Below are 24,635 nucleotides of genomic sequence, written 5' to 3'. Positions count from 1 at the left end.
TATACCTATAGAATGAAATCCTAGAAATGAAAATATTTGTTCAAAGAGCTTATGCATTTTTAATTTTGGCAGTACCAAACTGCTCCAAAGAGGTTTACCAGTTTACAATGTAGAAGCATGACGAAGCAACTATTGCACTTTTTGATCTTCGTCAGTCTGATAATAAAAATTTTGCCTCTCTGTGTTTCAATTTGCATTTCTTTGTTTCTTTTTATTTTTTCCAGTAAGGCTCTGCTACTCTTGGTCATTTTTTAAATACTTTTCCTGGATCATTTTCTTATTGATTTACAGGTATTCTTTCCATATTGTGGAAATCAGTAATTTGTAATGTATTTCTAGCATTTTTCCTGAGTATAGTTTTTTCTTGGATTCTATTTATGGTATTTTTGCTGTGCCTAGATTTATTTTTATGCAATCAGGTTTATATAATTCATCTTTTATAGTTTCTAGGTCTTTTGTTCTCTTCATCCACCCTCCCAAATATACAAGCACTCCAAAATTATTTTAATTACCTGTAGCACTTTTGTGTTTCATTTTTAGGATCTAAATGTTTAATCTATCTGAAATTGAATGTATTTGGTATAAGAAAAATCCATTACATTTTCCTTATGTTAACATCACTTTATTTTGAAAGCATATTGTCATATAGATCATCCCCCCTCCCCCAAATAACATAATATTACAATTGGCGGAGACTTATTTCTCATCTTAACCAGTTTTACTTCATTGGTTGGACAACTACCCACGTGCCTGTCCACCTCTGCCTACTCTCCAGGTGAATTCAGATAAGAACCTGGGATGTCTCCCGGGATAGTGCAGCTGGAAAGCAATGCTGGGTACTCCTTATACCACCAAGGAGACAGACACAAAACTGGGGACCAGACAGGAAAAGAGACATGCTCAAGGTGAGCCAACGGCTGAAAAGGCAGGACCACACCCACCGCAGGCTCAGAGGCCAGCACTCTTTCTGACACACGCCTGCCTTTTTCAGGGTCTTTGCATCTTGGACTGTGCATCCCCAGCACCTGGTACACAGTGGGCACCCAGTCAATGTAGGTGAAGGAATGGAGAAAATCAGACCAAGAACCCAACAGTGACCAGGCTGTGGAGTCACTTGTGGGCTGGGTGAAAACTCTGGTCTACTCTTTTAGCCCTCACAGACACACACACACACACACACACACACACACACACACACACACAGTATTCACTAGCCATGTAGATCTGCTCTTTCCTTCTGTGGGCTCTAGGCCCTTCCTATGGCTGAGCAAGTTTCCATGGACAACTCTTTTTTTTTTTTTTTTGAGACGGAGTCTGGCTCTGTCCCCCAGGCTGGAGTGCAGTGGCCGGATCTCGGCTCACTGCAAGCTCCGCCTCCCGGGTTCACGCCATTCTCCTGCCTCAGCCTCCCGAGTAGCTGGGACTACAGGCGACCTCGCCCGGCTAGTTTTTTGTATTTTTTTTTTTTAGTAGAGACGGGGTTTCACCGTGTTAGGCAGGATGGTCTCGATCTCCTGACCTCGTGATCCGCCCGTCTAGGCCTCCCAAAGTGCTGGGATTACAGGCTTGAGCCACCGCGCCCGACCAGACAAGTATTTATTTATTTATTTATTTATTTATTTATTTATTTATTTATTTATTATACTTTAAGTTCTAGGGTACATGTGCATAACGTGCAGGTTTGTTACATATGTATACTTGTGCCATGTTGGTGTGCTGCACCCATCAACTCGTCAGCACCCATCAACTCGTCATTTACATCAGGTATAACTCCCAATGCAATCCCTCCCCCGGCATGGACAACTCTTAAAGCAGCTTGGGGACTTTCTGTCTGTCCTAGCTGGCCAGCAGGGGGCTGGGGAGGGGTGGGCAGGAGCGGGGACGGGAGTGGGTGAGGGGCGGGAAGAAAGTCAAAACCCAGCCAGGCAATAGAGAGTTAGTATTTCCAGGGCTCTGCTCAGATGGCCCAGAAAGCAGGATTGACTACATAGTTTGTGGGCTCAGCGCACGATAGAAATGTGGACCCTCTGATTAAAAACTTATTAAGAGTTTTAAGAGAGCAACAGCGGAACATTAAAGCAAGCTCAGGCCCTGTGAGACTGCACAGATGCTATGCCCATGAAGGATAGGGTTAATTATGGGAGAGGGGGGAAGAAGGCCCTTTCAAGGACTCTAAAGGTTCAGACTGTAAGGTAGAAGTGGGCTGGAAGAGTATTCATAACAGCCAAAATGTGGAAATAACCCAAATGTTTATCAAGAGGATGAATGGACAAAGTGTGGTGTAGACATACAATAGAATATTATTCAGCCATTAAAAGGAACAAGATGATGATACGTGCTACAGCATGGACGAATTTTGAAAACGTTATGTTAAGTGAACGCTGCGAAACACAAACAGCCACATATTGTATGATTCCATTTGTATGAAATGTCCAGAACAGGCAAATCTATAGGGGCAGAAAATAGATTAGCGGTTGCCTAGGGCTGGGAAGGTGGGAGGGGGGTTGGAGTTGATGACTAAAGGCCACAAGTTTCTTTTTGGGGTGACAAAAAATGTTCTAAAATTGTGGTGATGATTTCGCAACGCTGTGGACATACTAAAAATCACTAGATTGTATACTTTAAATGGGTGGATAGTATGGTATGCGAATTATATCTCGATAAAGCTGTTATCAAAGTAAGAGGAGAGGGGAGAAGGGAAAGGAAAAGCGGGAGAGCGAGGGAAGGGGAAGGCGAAAGTGAACTGAACGCATGTTAAATTCCTCTCTCCCCATCTCTCTCTCTCAAAAGAAATTTATGCAGGAAATCTCCCTTGTCTATGAAGGTTTGGGGAGACCTGGCATCTCAAATCCAACAGCCCTGGTCCTCTTCCCTGGCTGCGCGGTTGCGGGTGATGGTGGCGGTCTTGCTCTTCCTCCAGTTAGTATGGTCTTGGGCGCAACGACATGCAATAAAAGAAAACAGTCTCAGCTCTGGAGTCAGCTGTATGTTCGAATCCTAACACCCTGACACTGTCCTTTCCCATCTGTGTGACCCTGAGCAAGTTACTCCACGTCTCTGAACCTCATTCTCCTCAGGCCTGCAGTCGGAATAAGAGGATCCGCGATGAGAGCGCATGGCACACCCAGTGGGCGCTGAACAAGCGTGGGAATGAGAAGGATTTGGTGCCAGCTGAGCCACCTGAATGAGGCGCGTCCCGAGGCAGGAAAAATCCGGTGCCGCGGAGGTCGCCTGGACTCTTCCGGAGCCAAGGGCGAGGTCGACGGCCCTCAGAGTCGTCCCCCGCCCCCAATGCCTGGCCAGGAAGGAAGCCCGGGCGGCGGAGGGGCCCAGTGGCCGGGCCCGGCGCGGAGGCGGAGGCGGAGGCGGAGGCGGAGGCCGGGAGTCCGGCGCGCAGCCGGAGCTGCTCATCCATCAGCCGGACGAAGAGCAGAGTCGCGCTCTCGGCCCTCTGTTTGCTTTCTCGCCAATTATTGCAGCGCCGCAGCCCCTTTGTTGATACAGTAGTCCGAAAAAGTGCTAATGTTCATTTATCAGGGGGCCAGCCGGGGACTCCCACGAGTTGCGATTCTTCCCAAAATATAAACATGGGGCGAGCGTCCCAGACAGAAACCCCCATCTGTTTCCCCCGCGCGGGCGGAGAGCTAGGCGTTGTTGAAGATAAAGCCGCGGATAACGCCGCCTGTCTCCAATGGACGTCTCCCCGGCGCATTAATGACATTCCCGGTGATAGTTCCAGCTTATCTTTCAATTAATCATATATACCTTTTGCGGCCAGCCCTGCTGATTGCACGAAAGGGGGGCCGGCTCCGGCTGCGCCGATCGCTTTTCAATTAATAATAATTTATTCACGGAGAATGCGCTCGAGCCGCCCTGGAATTTGGATTATCTTAAAGCACCAACTCTTTAAAAGTCAAGGAAATACACGGATAGATTTTTGATCTCTCCTCTCTCCTTTTGTCTCTCTCTGCCTTTCTCTAGGCTGAAGGCTGTTTGTCCTGCTAGTTTGGTCAAAGTGTGGCGTAGAGAGGCGGCCAGGTTGGGTCAGAGGCCCTTGGGAAAAAAGATGTGTCCCTGTTGGGGGCCAGAGAATCAAGTTTCCTTCCACCCAACCCCCAACCACTGCAACTTCTATTTAGATCTATTTAGAGGGATTTTTTTTTTTCTCGGAAACAGTGAGGACTGACAAGAAAAGTTGCAAATCGCTCTCGGACTTTTCTCTAAGGAGACCAGCATGGGTCGCCCCAATTTCTATTTTGCACGCATTTGTGCATTTTTGCCCCATCTCCTCTCTCCTGCAACACCAAGACCTTTCTGGAAGCCAAGAGAAATCATTACCTGATTCACACAGGGCATAGAGAGTGTAAAAGTCACAGATTTTGTTCAAATAGGGAGGGTTTTTTTCCTTCCCTTTTTGTAACACCTGACCCACAGGACTGACAGCTCTACGAAGCCCCCTTACCCGAAAGTAGGAAATAAATCCTTGCCGCCTTGATTTGTAAAGGCCATCTAATTTTTTTTCTTTCTCCAGAACTCTCAAAAAAAAAAAAAAATACTGAAAACAGGGATCCCGGATGTAGCCTCGATGTCCCCCATTAAACGGTAATATTTCAGGCGTCGGCTCACACTAATCTTTCAAACTGTCATCGCAAGCCACCCGGCCAGCAGATTCACTTAACAGCGCTCCCAGGAACCTCGTTCCGAGCTCTTTTCAGCGAGACATTTAATTGAATCGGATGTGGCTCGTTTGCCAGACGTCACCGCCTCAGCGATAGGCAACCTCTCCAACGCCCCCCCCCCCCGCCCCAAAAACAATCTTCAAAGGCAAGGCGGCCCCCCAAGCTAGGTTAATTTAGAGCCATAACGGTAACGTGGCCAAAAGTTCAGGCGAGGAAGGGCCACAGAGGCCGCTGACATGCAGTTCCGTCCAAGGAGAATTTGGGTTGGGAGGTGAAGAGGTGGGGGAACAGGTTTCCTGGGCCTTGAGAGCTCCACATTTAAGAAAAGGCATCCTCCACAGACTAGGCTAACAATTCCAGACCCCCAGTAGTCCCTGGCTCAGAAACTCGATGCGTGATTTCAGCGTGGCGGCCCAGGCCTGTTACTGACGGCTGGCGCCTAGAAGCCGGGGTCAGGGCTTTGCGCGCCTCCTCGGCTGCCCTGTGGAGCTCACCTCTCCATTGCCCTAGCATGGAGGCCCCAGGTCCTGGGAGTGTGGCTTTGATGAGGAACAGGAAAAGTCCCAACATCAGGCCAGTGCTTGACTTCACTTGCGTCGGCGTCTCAGACGGCCCACTGTCGGGCTTGAGCACCCAAGAGGCTCGTTCTGGACAGACACTATTTTGTCTCCACATATTGTGCGTTTCCTCCGTACCTTAGGCGCGCGTGCGGGAGCTGTGTCTTTAGGTAGCTTTTGGCCCTGCGCCGCCTTTATTCTACTCCAAGCGCCTCTTGCCATCCCTCACTCCGCAAAGAGCCAAGCCCTCCACGTCCCCATTCTCAGCAAGTCCACGCGTCCCGCCCAGCTTCCTGCCCGCGGTTCCCTGCACCAGCCAAGGCCGTGCGAAGCCAACGCTTTTCCACTGACAAATCCTGTCATCCCCAGCTCTAGGAGGCGTCCTTAACCTGGGGCCACTCTGCCTCCCCAGACTGCTGAGTTGTAAGCAAAATAAAACTCCTCTCTGCAGTGTTCTGGGGAATGGAGAAGACCCCAAGCTTCCCAAGGAGTGCAGGGACCCAGAGAAATGAGGCCCACCCGGGCAGGATCTGGCCATTTAGCTGGCGCTCCTGAAACTCGGGCAGATTTGTCTGACTTTTGCGCCCTACTCTACTGACCCTGTGGCTAAAAATGATCACGATCACCTCACCTGCCCTGCCCTTCCCCCACGCGTCTGACGGAGCCGCAGGGCTGCCCCACTCGGAGTACGGCCCAGAGGCCTTGGAGAAATCCTGGTCTAGCTGGGCTCAGAGGAGCCCTGCCTCCCTGAGAGCTAAACCTGGGCTAAGGCCCTGAAACCTCGAGGTTGGCAGAAGCCTGAGGGCCTTGCTGCTAGGCAGGGAGGGCACAGGAAAGAGGGGGGTGGTATCCGCGGCCTCCAAACAGGGGAAACAAGGTGGCTAGTAGCTGGGGCACTCCACAAGACAGGTGTCTCCTGGGAAGCTGAGCTTACCAGCTGGGATTCCTGATTTATTTCATTATTAAGGGGAGAGGCATTTCCCTGGGAGAGTCCTGGCAGTGACTGATGCCCCCTGGAGTTGTGCTGTGCCTAACTCTACTGTAGGAGGCAGCCACTCCTACCCCACCTGGCCATCACTCACCTTGCCCTTACTTTCCTTGACTCATCCAGAAGCACCCAGAGCCTGGGGCATGACTGGCCCTGTAGGCCAAGCCAAACTGAACCCCCGAATTGTCCAGAATCTCCCTCTCCTGCTATCCCCAAAGCCAGTCCTGTCCTCCAGGCTTCTCTTCCTACCACCTTCAGTAATAAAGCCTTCCTCAAATCACTCCCCTCCCGACCGCTTCCCACCCCATCCTTCTCTCTCCCATTCTGGTTTGGGTGCTGAGGAATATTTCTTCAAACCCACACCCATCCAGCCCTGCCCAGAGGCCTGACTCTGCATGCCTCTGGTAGGCTTTTCAGGCTCACATTAGGGAGCAAACGCAGGCTGCAGGAGCAAAAGGAGACCCTTCCAAATGTGTCCTGGCCCCTTTAAAAAAGCTGAGCAGGGCTTTTTTTTTTTTTTTTTTTTTTAGCCCTATGACTATATTAGGTGACACGAAACTGCTCATCGCTCCTGTCATCGAGGCCCCTGGCCCAATGGCAGGCTGAGTCCCCCTCCTCTGGTCTGGTCCCGCCTCTCCTGCCCCTTGTGTTCGGCGCTACCTGCTGCCCGGACACATCCAGAGCTGGCCGGCGGGTGCGCGGGCGGGCGGCGGCACCATGCAGGGAAGCTGCCAGGGGCCGTGGGCAGCGCCGCTCTCCGCCGCCCACCTGGCGCTGTGAGACTGGCGCTGCCACCATGTTCCCCAGCCCTGCGCTCACGCCCACGCCCTTCTCAGTCAAAGACATCCTGAACCTGGAGCAGCAGCAGCGCAGCCTGGCCGCCGCCGGAGAACTCTCTGCGCGCCTGGAGGCCACCCTGGCGCCCTCCTCCTGCATGCTGGCCACCTTCAAGCCAGAGGCCTACGCCGGGCCCGAGGCGGCTGCGCCGGGCCTCCCAGAGCTGCGCGCAGAGCTGGGCCCCGCGCCTTCACCCGCCAAGTGTGCTTCTGCCTTTCCCGCCGCCCCCGCCTTCTATCCGCGTGCCTACAGCGACCCAGACCCAGCCAAGGACCCTCGAGCCGAAAAGAAAGGTGAGGCGGAAACACAGGCCCCCTTCTCCCATCCTGGGTCGCTTTCGCCCCCAAGAAACTCAGGGCCAGGAGGAGGAGACGCGCCCGTGGGCCGAGGGCTGGGCTCCGGCGGGGGGCTCAGAATGTAAGATGCCTGGTGTTGTCGCCAGGGCTCCCGCGCCCCGCGTCCAATCGGAGATTCAGAGGAAATGCCAGATTGAAAGGATCAAAAGCAAGAGACCAAAAAACGTTTACCCCCGGCCTAACAAAGCCCCGGGCGGCTTCGGCTCTGCTCCTGAGTCTGGTAGAAAGTTGAGAAATCGGTTTATGATAGACAGAACAGACAAGTAGATAATCTCTGTTTTTAAATCTCCTTTGGATTTACGGATCTTTTTAAGGATCTGATGAGAACCACTAAACAGAAATTGAAATGTTGCTCACGACACGCTTTTGCGTACAATCGGAGGAGGGTCCTGGACCTTCTTTCTGCAGCCCACCCGCGACCCGGGTTTCTGGGGTCTTTCCTTCTTTGCGCCAGGAAAGTGAAGTCTGGGATCCAGGGCCTTGATATTAAAATGGGATACTGCGGAGCCTCAGGAATCTGACTTCGCTTTATTTTTTCAGCACAACTTCCTGGCGCGGCGAGGGCGGAGAGGTTCCCTCGTGGAAAAGTTAGGAAATGTTGCGCTACCGCGGGCGCGGGGGAATGGACGAGATGGGTGCGGGATCATCCTGCAGGCCATCCCAGGATCCGGGAGGGAGGCCGGCCCGGCCGCAGAAAGGGGCCTGCTGGGAGACCCTCGCCGGAGGCAGGAGCCCGGGCGATTCCTGGGAGGCCGCAGGCGCTGGGCGAAGGGCCGCTGTGAGCCGGGAGAGAATTCGGAGGTTGAGGAATAGAGGCCTATGAAAAAATTCGGGCGGGCACGGCGGCTAGAACTGATAGCTACCAATTCGAGGAAGCCAGCAAGGCAGGTTCCGAGGCCGCCTGCCCACCCGCGGCTTCTTGGACACTGCGCAAACCCTGCTGGGGCCAGGCTGGAGCCTCGGATCACCAAACCAACACTCCGGGCCTTCTGTTTCTTGATTCCTTAATTTTGAGATAAGACCGTCCCTAGGAGTGAGGCCTCGGTCTCTGTTGGTTTAACTTCTCAAACCAAACTAGCCGTAATTCAGTTCACCCCAGAGCAACACCTGGTTTTATTTATTTTATTTTATTTTATTTTTTTCAGTCAGAAATTTTAAGTCACCGTCTGTCTCCCTCACCAGGGTGTGAACTGCCCCGAGGGCAGAGATCTCTCCAGAGCCTTGTTCTCCAGAGCCTTGAGCCGAGCCTCACTTTCGACAAATGCTGAGTGAGACGTGTCGGTGGCTCCCAGTGCACTTGGCAGAGTGAGCCGCAGCCAGCTGGGCTCTCCAGGCAGGACAGAGTGGCATCCACGAGGATCCCTTACCATTATTGTGCGGCCGCGCTCCGTAGGTCAAGCCGCTCTTACCAAGCGTCTCTCTGCCTCTCTGTTCCCCCTCAGAGCTGTGCGCGCTGCAGAAGGCGGTGGAGCTGGAGAAGCCAGAGGCGGACAACGCGGAGCGGCCCCGGGCGAGACGGCGGAGGAAGCCGCGCGTGCTCTTCTCTCAGGCGCAGGTCTATGAGCTGGAGCGGCGCTTCAAGCAGCAGCGGTACCTGTCTGCCCCCGAACGCGACCAGCTGGCCAGCGTGTTGAAACTCACGTCCACGCAGGTCAAGATCTGGTTCCAGAACCGGCGCTACAAGTGCAAGCGGCAGCGGCAGGACCAGACTCTGGAGCTGGTGGGGCTGCCCCCGCCGCCGCCGCCGCCGCCTGCCCGCAGGATCGCCGTGCCAGTGCTGGTGCGCGATGGCAAGCCATGCCTAGGGGACTCGGCACCCTACGCGCCTGCCTACGGCGTGGGCCTCAATGCCTACGGCTATAACGCCTACCCCGCCTATCCGGGTTACGGCGGCGCGGCCTGCAGCCCTGGCTACAGCTGCACCGCCGCTTACCCCGCCGGGCCTTCTCCAGCGCAGCCGGCCACTGCCACCGCCAACAACAACTTCGTGAACTTCGGTGTCGGGGACTTGAATGCGGTTCAGAGCCCCGGGATTCCGCAGAGCAACTCGGGAGTGTCCACGCTGCATGGTATCCGAGCCTGGTAGGGAAGGGACCCGCGTGGCGCGCCCCTGACTGATCCCACCTCAAGAGCTCCCTGACTCTCCGGGGGAGAAGGGGCTCCCAACATGACCCTGAGTCCCCTGGATTTTGCATTCACTCCTGCGGAGACCTAGGAACTTTTTCTGTCCCACGCGCGTTTGTTCTTGCGCACGGGAGAGTTTGTGGCGGCGATTATGCAGCCTGCAATGAGTGATCCTGCAGCCTGGTGTCTTAGCTGTCCCCCCAGGAGTGCCCTCCGAGAGTCCATGGGCACCCCCGACGGAACGACCAGTGAATTGGGACTGAGCCCGGGCACACGGGGCCTGAGATCCGACCGCCCATTCCGCGAGCCAGGGCCGCCCATTCCGCTAGCCAGGGCCGGGCGCCCGGGCCTTTGCTATCTCGCCGCCACCCACCCACGCACCCACCCACCCGTATTTATGTTTTTACCTATTGCTGTAAGAAATGAGGATCCCCTTCCCATTAAAGAGAGTGCGTTGACCCCGCACGTGTGCTTCTTTCAGCTTGCGGCGCTTCAGAAACAGGAGAGAGGTGGCCGCCCGGGATTGGTCTCAGATCTCAGGCAGAGGCATTCGCTGAGTAAATTGATAACATTGATACTAATAAAAACTAACCCTTGCTGGAACCATACTGGTTCCGTGTCGGGCACTTTCTGAGATTGTCTCATATAATTCTCAATAATCAAAAAAAAAAAATCCTATTTTAAAGTTTAGAAACGGAGGCCCGGAGGGATTTAATGACTTACCTGCGGGCAAATAGCCAGTACTAGTCGAACTCAGGTTAAATTCTGGTTGTCTCACTTCAGAGACCGCCTTCCCTGTGCTCCCAAGCTCCCCTCCTTGAATCCTAATGTGTGCCAGGCACGGTTCCAGGCACCGGGCATTAAATGGAAAGCAAAAGAACCTGGGCCTTCTAGCTGGAGAGCACTGTGATCATCCCACTTAAAAGAACTCCTTAGCCTGTTTACAGATGGAAAAGCCAAGAACCCCAGCCCTTGTCAAGCGTTCTCAGGCTCCTCAGATGCCGCCTTGGGGCCTCATCAGCTGCCCGCCTGACTGAGTGCCGGGGCTGGACCCCATAGAGGTGTCTGCAGAAGGTGCTCACCTCTAGCCCTGGTGAGGCCCCATAAATTCACATGGTCCAAGGGAGCCCCTAAGCCCTAACCTTACTGATGTCCTTTCCTTAGGGCATTTAATTTCACCATAGTTCTGACCAACAAATGTCACTACTGTCCTGATTTTATAGATGAGAAAACCGAGGCTCTGTGAAATCAACTTTAAACCCTGCTTGTTATGGGACTTGCTCCCTGCATGCCTCCGTGGTGGTGGTGGTGATGGTGGTGGTGGTGGTGAAGGTGTGGTGGTGGTGGTTGCTGTTGTTTGTAAAATGAGGATAACAAACATACCTTGCTCTCATCCTGGATTGCCAGTCAGCAGGTGCTGGGACCTGACCTCCAGTTCCTCTATCACCAGCCCCAGAGCCTGAGGAACTAACCCAGGATCTTTTTAAGATGCTTCTTTAAAAGAGACCAAAGCCGGGGCAGTTGAGGATTTGTTTTCTCACTGGATATGGATTTTTCTGATATTTTGCCCAGGAAGCACTGAGTTGGAGGCCTGGGGCATTGGGACATCCGGCTGATAGCCCCCTGATGCAGCCAAAGCATTGTTTGTGGCAGCCAGGGACTGAGTGCTTCTGAATGTTCCTCTGACTCCCAGTAAGAGTTGCCAGGCTGGTCTGGCACAACCAGGAGCTGTCCTACTGCCTCACCAGGAACCATGCAGCCCTACCAATGCCTGTGTTATCTCTCTGGGTAAGTGCCACACGCCCGTGGAAGAGGGGAGGATGCCAGGAGGTTCTAAGTGCTACCACTGTCTATACCCAGTGTTACCACTGGATGCAGTGGGATACAAGGGCAGTGGAGTGCAAGCAGTCTACCATCGCAGGGTTCTGTGCTGTGCTGTGGGAAGGGAGCGGAAAGGGCTATGCTCAAGGCTGGCTGAGTAGAAGAAGGGACCTGAAGGTCCTGAGCCAGCTGGCAGCTGGAGAGGGCCATCAGGAGTGGAAGTAGGATGGTCACCTCAGCCCTGGCATTCCGCCTCCTAGGCCTCCGACCCTGCTGTGAGCCATTAACATGTTCCCATCTCAGTCTTATGGAGGGGCACGCCGAGGCTCCTCCGGGTTGCCAGACCGTCTCCTGAGCAGGATAGTGCTCTCCTGCTAGGCAGTCCCAGCCCACAGACCCAGCAGGCGGCCTTACTCACACAACTGGGAAATCCTTCTATCTGAAATGACCCATATTTGCTTCTTAACCAGATCACTGTGGCCTTGGTCCTGCACTCATGTGGGCCTTTTTCATCTTACAGGTGCCTGCAGTAACATTAGAAATAATATTTATTTCACTAAACCTTTTGCCACGAGGATTTCTCCATGATACCTCCCTCTTTATGTGTCATACTCTCCCTTCGGGGATCAGCTGACTGAGCCAGGATCTCCTGCAGCTTTCCCAAGGCACTCACAAAGGCTCACAACTGCTGGCTGGCTGGCATCTGCCAGGGCTCACCAGTGCCAGCACCCCCGGCTAAGTGTATACAGGAGTTCTCTCACCTAACCCATCTTCATTTGCAGACCGGGAAACTGAGGAGGTTACGTGGATGGTCGAGATCATCCAGTCCCTAAGTGGGAACGGGAGCTGGGAAACACACAGGATAATTACTGGGGAGCTTGCTCCTGAAGCCAGAGCCCACCGCACTGCGGATGTCTCTCCAGTAAAGATGCAGCCAGACTGGCTCCCGGCCGCGCTGAGCGGACCCCAGACTCTTGCCAGTGGGGTGAGAGTCTCAGGCCTCATATCCGGGCTCATGGTGGGGCAAGCTGTAGATGGCAGAACTCAAGGAGGCAGCATGGACTGCCCTTGCCTGACTGGAGCGAGGCTTTCCCGCCTGGGTGCTGAGTCAGGGAGCGAGGACTCAGGCCGGGACAGGATCAGAAGTACCTTAAACTAACGACGCCCCGTGTTTACATAGCGACCCCCACTCCAATTATGTCGGTGATATTTGTTTTGTTTTCAATTGCTAATTGTATAAACGATGCATTCAGGGTAAGAAAACTCAACCGGCACAGAGAAAAGCAAAACAAAGGAGAAGTGTGGGGCGCCTCCGAGGTGGCAAAGCCAGCGGAGATGAGGGTGGCGCAGGCATGAGCTCTCCATGCCCAGGGCGCCAGGGAGGCACCTAGGGGACTCATTTCATTTTTAGTATTTTTAAAAATCGAACAAGAACACGCAGCAGTTTAAAAAAAAATAGTAATTGGAGATAAACAGCCAAGTTAAAAAGAAAAAAATCGGGGAAGGAAGGTAGGTTTATTTTAAAAAGAAAGAAAAAAAATCAGCTGGGTGGTTCTTGGCAAAGGCGGGTCGGGGCTGGGGGTTCCCAGCACTACAGGCCAGTCCACCGCCTCCCATCCGGCCCCGCAGCACTGACTGGCCCCGCGGTCCCTTCGTTTCCTCGGGTCATTCCCAGCCCGCAGGCACGTGTTCGGCCAAATCAGAATGGCTCCTGTCCTTTTATTTTGTTTAGATTTCACCTTAAGTGGACGCCACATTGTGTATCTAAATACCTGTATTTTTAACAGACGCGCAGAAGCCGCAGGGTTCACCGCAGACTCTCTTCACTCGATCCCGCGCGAGGGTAGCACCGTCTTCCCCGCAGCGCCCGCCCCTCGCATCCTCAGGGAAGCATTCCGGGCTCAAGCCCTGCGCTTCTCTGCCGCAGGCAACAACTTTGTGGCCCCTAAGGCTTGCTGACTCCCCTACCAGGCTGAGCTCCTGGAGAAAGGGACCTGTGGCCTGCATTTAATTTATCACTCTCAGAATTTACCGCGTGCCAGGCACTGTTCTGAGCTCTTTACAAGTGAACCCATTTAATCCCTTTTTATACCTCTGGGTTCTCGTGAGGAAACAGATGAAGGATTCATTTTAAACCCAGAAAGGAGGAGTACGTTGCCCAGGGTCACACAGCTGGTCAGTGTCAGAGCTTGGTTTCAAGCCCAGGCAGGCTGATTCCAGAGCCCCAGTACGTGGTGTGATCCCATCCCCAGTTCAGGACTGGCAAAGAGTAGGCGCCAAGAAATGTTTGTCTATTAAAGTGTACAGACATGATATTAGCTAACAACTCCTGGATGATTTCTATGTGCCAGGCACAACAAATTATGAGAGAAGCACACTTCTTAACTCCCTTTGAGCCTGAGAGGAATCTCAGATGGGATGGTGGCAGCTGGGACTCCAGGGATGCAGCCTGGCCCTCTTGCTGCAGTCTCAGAGGAGAGCTCACCCCAGTGGTGGGCAGTGAAGACCCCCGAGGGCACCCTCAGAGCACCATGGGCTCCCCACCCTGCTGCAGCCCACGGCTGCGTGGAATAACAGTATGGATTATTGCCTAACATCTGTTGGTGCTTACTTTGTGCCAGGCCCAGGGCTAAATGCTTACCCTGCAAATCTCATTCTGTCATTTTCCAAGGAGGAAATTGAAACCTAGAGAAGTTAAAAACATCACCTACCTAAGGCCACTCCAGTAGTGTGGAGTAGGGAAACTGGTGCTGGAATCCAGATGGTTCCAGAGAGCCCTAGCTCTTCAACCCACTCTCAGCAGCTCCCAAACTTGCCCGAAGACACAAACTGCCTGGAGGCCGGGACAAACCCCAACCCTTGCCTGCCCCAGCTCCCTTGAATTGGACTCCCCAGGGACAGGCCCTGCGAGACGGCATTGGTGGCCAGGTGATTCTCATCATTTGGCAGGTTGGAGAACCACAACTGCTACCAGCAGAGGCCCCAGACTTGCCCAGGCTCCAGTTCTTGAGGGCCCGCGAGAAACTGGAGTCAGATTTCCCCTCTCCAGGCCCTGCTCTTCTATCTCAGGGTCTCTGTGTGTTTGCTGTGATCCAGTGGCTGAGACACAAGCCAGGCAGCTCTGGGGACCCTGGGCAGGAGAGTGGAATGGTGGAGGCTGGGAGAGAGAGACTCTGGGACATGCCTGTCTCAGTCTGGACCTCAAAGCCATCCCTGTGGCTTGTGAAGCTCAGGTCCTGCCAGTGCTGCTATGGAGAGAAGAGCAATTTGGGGGGACTATTCAGAGACAGTTCATTTGTTCTACCCAGATCCTAAACTCCACATCAGAGTCCTGCAGGAAGCAGACTAGGGGCAAACCAGCCTCCATGGGGGCTTATAGTATGCCAGGCTCTCTGTGTGAGCTCACTGATGCCTTGAAATCTGCTGTTCATTGTGGAGTCCATTTTACAGATAAAGAAAGTGAGCCTTAAAATGGTTTTGTTGGGGCCGGGCGCAATGGCTCATGCCTGTAATCCCAGCACTTTGGGAGGTCCAGTTTGGCGGATCACGAAGTCAGGAGATTGAGACCATCCTGGCTAACACGGTGAAACCCCGTCTCTACTAAAAATACAAAAAATTAGCTGGGCGTGGTGGCAGGAACCTGTAGTCCCAGCCACTCGGGAGGCTGAGGCAGGAGAATGGCCTGAACCTGGGAGGCGGAGCTTGCAGTGAGCGGAGATCCTGCCACTGCACTCCAGCCTGGGTGGCAGAGTGAGACTCCATCTCAAAAAAAAAAAAAAAAACGAGGTTTTGTCAGGCCAGGCATGGTGGCTCATGCCTGTAATTCCAGCACTTTTGGAGGCCGAGGCAGAAGATTGCTTGAGCCCAGGAGTCCAAGACCAGCCTGGGCAACATAGGGAGACCTTGTCACTACAAAAGCCATAAAAAAAATTAGCTGGGCATGGTGGTGCATCCCTGTGGTCCCAGCTACTCAGGAGGCTGAGGCAGGAAGATCGCTTGGGCCGGGGAGGTCACGGCTGCAATGAGCCATGATTATGCCGCTGCACTCCAGCTGCACTCCAATCTGGGCAACAGAGTAAGACTTTGCCTCAAGAAAAAAAAAAAAAAAAAAAAAAGTTTGTCACTTTCCCTATTCCTGAAGTTAGAAAGTAGCCAAGCTAAGTTCCATCACCAAATGCCTATCTTTCCAGAATACCCCAAACTATCCCCAGTATCTTGAACTCCAGCGTAGCAGACATCTTGAAATGGTCTCATATTAGCCTCACAGCACTCTCTTTACCCCCTGCCCCTGACTGGGTGTCTCTGCCCTCAGCTTTGTGGGTGAGATCTTTAAAATAAGTGGCTGTAGGCTGAAGGTGCCTCCTGCAATTAACCAGTTCACCCAGGCCCTGGACCACCAAACAGCTACTCGGTGCTTAAGCTGGCGCACAAGTACAGACCAGAGACAAAGCAAGAGAAGAAGCAGAGGCTTTTGTCCCAGGCCAAGAAGAAAGCTGCCAGCAAAGGGGACATCCCAACTAAGAGACAGCCTGTCCTTTGAGCAGGATTTAACACCATCACCACCTTTGTAGAGAACAAGAAAGCTCAGCTGGTGGTGACCGCACACAACGTGGATCCCATTGAACTGGTCTCCCTGCCTGCCCTGTGTCACAAAAGGGGGATCCCCTACTGCATTATCAAGGTGAAGGTAAGACTGGGAAGTGTAGTCAGCCCACAGAAAGACCTGCACCACTGCCACCTTCACACAGGTTAACTCAGAAGACAAAGGAGCTTTGGCTAAGCTGGTGGAAGCTATCAGGACTAATTACAATGACAGATAGGATGAGATCTGCCATCACTAGGGAGGCAATGTCCTGGGTCCCAAGTCTGTGGCTCACATCGCCAAGCTCAAAAAGGCAAAGGTTAAAGAACTTGCCACCAAACTGGGTTAAATGTACACTGCTGAGTTTTCTGCACATAAAAATAATTAATATAAATTTTCCTTCAAAAAAATAAAAAATAAAATAAGTGGTTATATGGAAAGGAGCTTGCATTTTCAATTAATGCAACCATTCATTATTCATTATTGTCCTTCTGTGGCCCTTCATAAATTCCCATGCAATTTCAGCAATAGGAAACATGTATTGCTAACAATGTTAGTTTAGCTTTCTCTTTACAAAAACAATTTTTAGGGATGGGGTCTTGCTCTGTTGTCCAGGTTGGGCTTGAACTACTGGGCTCAAGCAATCTTCCCACCTCAGCCTCATAAATAGCTAGGACTACAGGTGCTCCACCATGCGTGGCCTCTTCCTGTAAATTAAAAAGAATAGCTTCCCCTTCCCCCCAACGCCAGGCAAATTTGATGCTTAATTATCACCATATTTGTTCTCTCTGGTGGCTATTTTCACATCTTTCCATGATCCAGATTTCCTAACCACCTAGTGTAAACTCTTCAAAAGCCTGTCAAAAATATTTGAGGCTTAAACAATGTAAATAAATAAATGATGGTTTGAAATATCCCTAAATGTTTTCCAGATTCAGTGCACTCTTAATCAAAGGGCTAAGAGTGTATTTGTGTATTCATTACAGAATGAATAGAATGAATATTCACAGCTGAACAGAAACTTCACATACAAGTGTAGAGATCTAAGAATAGCCAAGAAAGTTTTTTTTTTTTTTGTTTTTGTTTTTTTGGTTTGTTTGTTTTTTGTTTTTTTTTTTTTTTTGATGACGGGGTATCACTCTGTCACCCAGACCGGAATGCAATGGTGCAATCATGGTTTACTGTGTCCTCGACTTCCTGGGCTCAAGCTATCCTCCCACCTAAGTCTCCTGAGTAACTGGCACCACATATGCACACCATCACGCCCAGCTAATATATATGTGTGTGTGTGTGTGTGTGTGTGTGTGTGTGTGTGTGTGTGTGTGTGTGTGTTTACAGGTGGGATCTCCCTATGTTGCCAGACTTGGTCTTGAACTCCCAGGCTCAAGCAATTCTCCCACCTCAGCCCCCCAAAGCATTGTGATTTCTGATGTGAGCCACCGTGCCTAGAGTCCAGTCACACAGGCTGGAGTGCAGTGTCATGATCTTGGCTCACTGCAGCCGCAACCTCCTAGGCACAGGTGAGTCTCCCACCTCAGCCTCCTGAGTAGCTGGGACTATAGGTGCGTACCACTATGCTTGGCTAATTTTTTGCATTTTTAGTAGAGATGGGGTTTCAACATGTTTCCCAGACTGGTCTCAAACTAGGGGACTTAAGCAATCCATCTGCCTCAGTCTCCCAAAGTGCTGGGATTATAGACGTGTGCCACTGCACCCAGCCCCAAGACATTCTTAAGTAAAGAAATAAGGAAAATGAGGTGGGGGGTTCTTTCCTATCAGTTAACAAGGCTTGTAAAGCTATGGTAGTTAACACTGTGATACTGACACAAGGGCAGAAAAATGGACCAATGAGACAGAATAGAGTGCCTAGAATCAGAAGCACACATATACAATCCATGAAAGGGTTAGTTTTGTCTGGGGAGAGGTGAGATTCGGTTTTTTCATTAAAAGAAAATTTTTTTGAGACAGGATCTTGCTCTGTCACCCAGGCTGGAGTGCAATGGCACGACCACAGCTCACTACCGTCTTTACCTCCCAGACTCAATCGATCCTCCTGCCTCAGCCTCCCAAGGAGCTGGGACTACAGGCGCACCATCACACCCAGCTAGTTTTATTGTTGTTGTTGTTGCTTATTGTTATTGTTGTTGTTTGCAGAGACAGGGTTTTGCCACGTTGCCCAGGCTGGTCTTGAACTCCTGGCCTCAAAGGATCCTCCCACCTTAGCCTCCCAAAGTTCCGGAATTACAGGCATGAACCACCACACTTGGCCCAGAGGTATTTTTGAAGTTCAGTGGGGAAAGGGTGAACTTTTCTGTAAGTGGTTCTCCATAAGATTAAAAGAGAGAGAGAGAGAGAGAGAGAGAACATCATTCCAAAATCAAATCAAGGTTAATTAAAGACCCACCTGTGAAAAGCAAAACTATGTAACACTTAAAAGACAACATAGACAAATATTTTATGACCTTACGGTAAGAAAAGAGTACTGAAACATGACTCCAAAAAGCACAACCCTTAAAGGAACAGCTGGACTACATTAAAATTAAAAATCTACACTTAAGCCCAGGAGTTAAATCCATACTCCCCAAAATACCACACAAAGAGTGAAAAGACAAGTCAGGCCACAAAGTAGAAGATATTTGCAATACATATAGCCCACAAAGCATTAGCACCAGAATATATTGTGAAAACCTGACACTCCTCCTGGGCACTGCACTCCAGCCTCTCTGACTTCCTTACTGTTATTCCAACAAGCCTGGCAATTCCTGCCTCAGAGTCTTTGCACTGGCTGTTCCCTTTGCTTGGAATGTTCTTCCCCCAGAATGTCTGCCTGGTGAGTTCCTCATCTGCTTCCAGTCTTTACCTAAATGTCCCCTTATCATGAGGCCCGTTCCTAGTACCGTATTTTAAATTGCACTCCTATGCACATGCTCCTGGTAGCCCTAGTTTGCTCTGGTGTGTTTTTTTTTAGAATTAGACTTTATCATATCTAACATATTGTTTTGTTCAATTATGTATATCCCAAGCACCAGAAAGAGAGCCTGGCACTTGTAGGAGCTTAGAAAAAATTGATGCTGAATAAATGAATGAAGACAAATTACCAAAAGGGGAAAAATGGGCAGGAGAAATGAACAGGGATTTCAAGGAAAAGGAAGTACAAATAGCCCCAAAATATATTTTAAAATATACTTTATTTATTACTCAGAAAAACAAAAAGTCATGATGAGACAATATACTTCATATACCAGATTGGCAAAAATTAGAATTGGGAGAGAGTAAGCATCGATGGGAACTCTTCTTCTGGTAGGGGTGTAACTGAGGGCAAAGACTTTAGAAGCCAGTTTGGCACAACTTAGTAAAGTTGAATACAAGCCTACCCAAGATCCAGCAATTCCTCTTCTAGGAATATACACCAGGGATAGTCTTGCATATGTGTACCTAAAGACATAAGTAATGAAGTTCAAATAGCCTTGAGTGTAAGAGTATGGCCTTGAAACCACCAAATTGCCTATCAAGAGTTGGACAAAGTTATAATTAAGTTGTAGGAAATTCACAGAGTGGAATATTTTACAGCAGTGAAAATGAAAGTGTCACAGCCACACTCAACAACATGAATCAGTCTCAAAGATGAATCAATGCTCTAAGGTGAGCAAAAGAAGCAAGTCACTGAAGAATATAAACAATGTGATTTATTTTACATAATAGTCAAAATAGGTGAAACGAAACGATGTTTTAGTTAGGGATGTGCACCTGGATTTCAAAACTATAAAGAAAAACAAGGGAATGGTTAACTCAAAATTCAGACAGTGGTTGCCTCTCGGGGAGAGAAAGAAAATCGCAATGGAACGGAGATTTCAATGGGAGCTGTGGGCCACATTATTGTCTGTGTCTTGGTCAGGTGATGGGTACTCATGTTCATTTGATTATTCTTTAAGCTACACATATACATGCTCTTTATTTTTATTTTACTATGTAACTTTTAATTGAGGTAAAATTTACAGTAAAGTGCATAAGTCTTAAGTGTTCAGCTCCACCTAGTTTTACAAACTATAGTACTCTTTTGTGTATGTATGTAGCATACTGTTTTTCATGATTTTTTTTGAGACGGAGTTTCACTCTTGTTGCCCAGGCTGGAGCGCAATGGCATTATCTCAGCTCACCACAACCTCTACCTCCTGGGTTCAAACAATTCTCCTGCCTCAGCCTCCCTAGTGGCTGGGATTACAGGTATGCACCACCACGCCTGGCAATTTTTTGTATTTTTAGTAGAGATGGGGTTTCTCCATGTTGGTCAGGCTGGTCTCAAACTCCCGGTCTCAGGTGATTCGCCCACCTCAGCCTCCCAAAGTGTTGGGATTACAGGTGTGAGCCACCGTGCCTGGCCGTATTTCACAATTTTAACATGTACTTCCAAAATTAATCATGGACTTTCACTACTTCACTTAGAATCAGAAGGCTCCACTTAAGATAAATATACATACACATATACATATATATATGTACACACACACACACACACATATATATATATAAATATTTTAAACAAGGTCTTGCTGTCACCCAGGCTGGAATGCAATGGTGTGAACATAGCTCACTGCAGCTTCAAACTCTTGGGCACAAGCAATCTTCCTATGTCAGCCTCCTGAGTAGCTACTACTATAGGCGCTCACCACCACACCCAGCTAATTTTTAAACTTTTTGTAGAGATGGAGATCTCGCTTCGTTGCCCAGGCTGGTCTAGAACTCCTGAGCCCAAGTGATCCGCCCACTTCGGCCTCCCAAAGTGCTGGGATGACAGAAATGAGCTGCAATGTAACATTGTCAGAAAAAATTATGACCCTTGTGCCTAATCAACTCATAATTCATTTTTCTCCCTTTCAAAAGTTAGTATAGTACAGAAATGCATTTATAACCAAATTTATGAGATTAAATAAGCACACTTTCATCATTTACTCACATTTTCATCCTTGTTTTCAGTAGATTCAGATGACCTGGCCTTCCCCACCCCAAGCCCACCCAACCTGTTGTCTTCTGAAAACAATCACTTCCAGCTTGTAAAATAGTAAAATTTCACTAGGTCAAGGATTCTCAAACATTTTGGTCTCAGGAAACTTTTATATAGTTTAACAATTATTGAGGGCCTAGAGTGGCGGCTAATGCCTATAATCCCAGCATTTTGGGAGGCCGAGGTGGGAGGATCACTTGAGGCCAGGAGTTCAAGACCCACCTGGCCAACATGGCAAAATTCAGGTCTCTGATACACATACAAAAATTAGCCGGCATGATGGCACACACCTGTGATCTCAGCTACTCAGGAGGCTGAGGCAGGAGAATTGCTTGAACCCCGGAGCTGGAGGTTTCAGTGAGCCAAGATTGCACTATTGCACTCCAGCTGGGTGGCAGAGGGAGACTGCCTCAAAAAAATAAATAAATAAAAACAGACCAGGTGCGGTGGCTCACGCCTGTAATCCCAGCACTTTGGGAGGCTGAGGTAGGCAGATCACCTGACGTCAAGAATTCGAGACCAGCCTCGCCAACGTGGTGAAACTTAGTCTCTACTAAAAATACAAAAATTAGCCGGGGATGGTGGTGAGCACCTGTAATCCCAGATACTCAGAAGGCTGAGGTAGGAGAATCGCTTGAACCCAGGAGGCAGAAGTTGCAGTGAGCCGAGATTGCACCATTCCACTCCAGCCTGGTTGACAGAGCAAGACTCTGTCTCAAAACTAAAAAATAAAATAAAAATAAAAATTATTGATGGCTCCAAAGAGCGTTTGTTTAGGTGGGTTATATCTCTTGAGACTGATCATATCAGAAATTAAAAAGTGAGAATTTTTAAAACATTAATACTAATTAATGTTTTATTAATGTGTGTTATTGACCAGGCGCGGTGGCTCACGCCTGTAATCCCAACACTCTGGGAGGCCGAGGCGGGCAGATCACAAGGTCAGGAGATCAAGACTATGGTGAAACCCCGTCTCTACTAAAAACACAAAAAAATAGCCCAGCGCGGTGGTGGGCGTCTGTAGTCCCAGCTAATCGAGAGGCTGAGGTAGGAGAATGACATGAATCCGGGAGGCGGAGCTTGCAGTGAGCTGAGATTGTGCCACTGCACTCCAGCCTGGGCGACAGAGCGAGACTCCATCTCAAAAACATAAAATAAAATAAATATGCATTATTAATACACATTAATCAATTTGTAACTATTTACTAATTCATTTCAAAATTATAATACACTCGTTACATGAGATCTGAAATGAAGAATGAATGAGGAACAAAGATAGATGTACGTAAGTAAGCAAATGTAAGCAAATCCTGACTATAAAGTGTAGGGTTTAAAAAGGGGGAAGCTGGCCAGGCAGGGTGGCTCATGCCTGTAATCCCAATACTATGGGAGGCTGAGGCAGGAGGATCCCTTGAGCTCAAGTAGTTTGACAACAGCCTGACAGCATGGCAAAACCCTGTCTCTACAAAAATTAGCAGGGTGTGGTGGCGTACACCTGCATTCCCAGCTACTCGGGAGGCTAAGGTGAGAGGATCACCTGAGCCTGGGAGGTTGAAGTTGCAGTGAGCAGTTCACTCCAGACTGGGTGACAGAGTGAGATCCTGTCTCAAATAAATAAATAAATAAATAAATAAATATAAGGGAGGGGTTGCAGGGAAGCTAGAATTAAAATACCAGACAACAATAACTTCTAAGTCAGGAGGAATTAAATGGAGTTAAAATGTGTTAGTTTCCAGAAAGAGGGTGGAGGTTTTGAATCATTGTAGATTTTTCCAGCAAGGTTGTATTTCTTGACCTGGCTGGCCATTATATGGGTGTTACTTTATTACTAAGTAAAACCGGGAATATGCTTTTAGTAAGAAAAATTGTGACTGTGTGTTTTATGCCTCATGCTGTATGTATATCTAATAGTTAAAAATATGCTTTGAAAATTTTCACAAAGTGTCAAAGGAAACGTCAGAGGATATACAGCGACAAATTGCAAACTTCCAGAGATACCTTACGCATAAACAAGCAAACAACTATTTCTCTTCTTACCCTTTCTGCGTAAGTGGTAGATTTTCATCTTACTGTTTTTGCATCTTTCCTTTTTTTACTTAATTTGATTTCTGCAGATTGTTCCATATTAGTTTATAAAGGGTGCCTCATTCTTTTTATTATACCTACATACTGTTTCACTGCATGGATGAACTGTAATTTGTTTAACTAGTTCCTGTTAAAACTATTTCCATTTTTGTCTTACAAATGATGTTGCAATGAGTAACTTTATTAATATGTCATTTTGTATAATTACAAGTACATTTATATAACAGATTATGATTTTTTTATTAAGATTTTTAATGATACCAGGTGTGGTGGCTCATGCCTGTAATCCCAGCACTTTGGGAGGCCGAGGTGAGCAGATCATGAGGTCTGGAGTTTGAGACCATCCTGGCCAACATGGTGAAACCCTGTCTCTACTAAAAATACAAAAAAATGAGCCAGGTGCCCTGGCTACTCGGGAGGCTGAGGCAGCTGAATCGCTTGTACATGGGAGGCTGAGGTTTCAGTGAGCCCAGATTGTGCCACTGCACTCCAGCCTGCAGACAGAAGGAGACTCCGTCTAAAAAAAAAAAAAAAAAAAAAAAAAATTAAAAAAAAAGATTTAATGATGATATTCTGCTACAGTCCTCAAGAATTTTTTTTTTATTCTGGCTACTGCTATATTAACACAAAACACTTCTTCGTCATGTGTTTTTAAAGGGTCTTTCATAACTGGAAAGAAATAATCCCTTCGTGGACTATTTCTTAATTATAGAGTATTATGCTACATTTTGAGGGGTTTTTAATGCTGTTATACATTTTATCATTTATCTGTAGCTATATGAAATGGGGCTGAGTATAATGGCTCACATCTGTAAATCCAGCACTTTGGGAGGTCAAGGCGGGATTGCTTGAGCCCAGAAGTTCGAGTCCAGTTTGGGCAACATAGTGAGACCTTGTCTCTGCCAATAATAATAAAAAAATTAGCTGGGCATGGTGGCACACACCTGTGGTCCCAGCTACTCAGGAGACTGAGGCAGAAGGATCACCTGAGCCCAGGAGTCGGAGGTTGCAGTGAGCTATGATCACACCACTGCACTCTAGCCTGGGTGATAGAGTGAGACTCTGTATCAACCAAAATAAAAAGAAGACAGAGAGAGAGAGAGAGAGAGAGAGAGAGAAAGAAGGAAGGAAGGAAGGAAGGAAGGAAGGAAGGAAGGAAGGAAGGAAGGAAGGAAGGAAGGAAGGAAGGAAGGAAGGAGGGAGGGAGGGAGGGAGGGAGGGAGGGAGGGAGGGAGGGAGAAGGGGAAGGGGAGGAAGTAAAGAGAGGGAGGGAGGAGGGAGGGAAGGATTCCTTCTGGCGTACTTCCCATTCCCTTCCTTCCCCTCATTCTTTTCGGTCCCCCTTCCCTTCCCCAGAAAAGAAATGGTATTGGCTTAAATTTCTAGGGTAGCAGATGACAGAACCTGACTGGCTAAACAAGCAAAAAGGAGGAATTTGTTGAACGGATCCTGCTCAATCCAAGGAGGGGGATCCAAATAGCAAGGTTAGGAGACGCAGAGTCAGCACAGCCCAGAGACCTCCCTGGGGGAGGTGTTCCACAGCCCTCCTCTCTAGAGAACTCCATTAACATCACGTGGCCTCACTGAAGCTCCAGTCACTGTCA

General features: G+C 49.3%; 1 protein-coding gene and 1 pseudogene across 3 annotated transcripts; both read left to right on the top strand.

Moving 5' to 3' along the window:
* The first annotated feature begins 6,782 nt into the window (after nucleotides 1-6,782).
* On the top strand, nucleotides 6,783-10,000 carry NKX2-5 (NK2 homeobox 5). 3 transcript variants are annotated; one of them, XM_010373335.2, is made up of 2 exons: nucleotides 6,783-7,354; nucleotides 8,860-10,000. In XM_010373335.2, exons 1-2 carry the CDS (start codon nucleotides 7,021-7,023, stop codon nucleotides 9,501-9,503), a joined length of 978 nt encoding a protein of 325 aa, XP_010371637.1. In that variant the 5' UTR covers nucleotides 6,783-7,020; the 3' UTR covers nucleotides 9,504-10,000. The 3 variants fall into 3 exon arrangements, with proteins under 3 accessions (XP_010371637.1, XP_030782511.1, XP_030782512.1); XM_030926651.1 differs by having other exon boundaries at nucleotides 8,600-10,000; XM_030926652.1 differs by having other exon boundaries at nucleotides 8,563-10,000.
* Nucleotides 10,001-13,893: 3,893 nt separating this feature from the next.
* LOC104670152 lies at nucleotides 13,894-16,293 on the top strand (annotated as a pseudogene).
* The last annotated feature ends 8,342 nt before the right edge of the window (nucleotides 16,294-24,635 follow it).

The sequence above is a fragment of the Rhinopithecus roxellana genome, chromosome 3, assembly GCF_007565055.1.
Source record: "Rhinopithecus roxellana isolate Shanxi Qingling chromosome 3, ASM756505v1, whole genome shotgun sequence".
Lineage (NCBI taxonomy): Eukaryota > Metazoa > Chordata > Mammalia > Primates > Cercopithecidae > Rhinopithecus > Rhinopithecus roxellana.
This window is presented reverse-complemented; position numbering and strand designations above follow the sequence as displayed.

Coding starts and splice junctions, on each gene's coding strand:
- NKX2-5 (XM_010373335.2), top strand. CDS start 7,021: ATGTTCCCCAGCCCTGCGCTCACGCCCACGCCCTTCTCAGTCAAAGAC. Junction 7,355..8,859: donor CCCTCGAGCCGAAAAGAAAG/GTGAGGCGGAAA, acceptor GTTCCCCCTCAG/AGCTGTGCGCGCTGCAGAAG.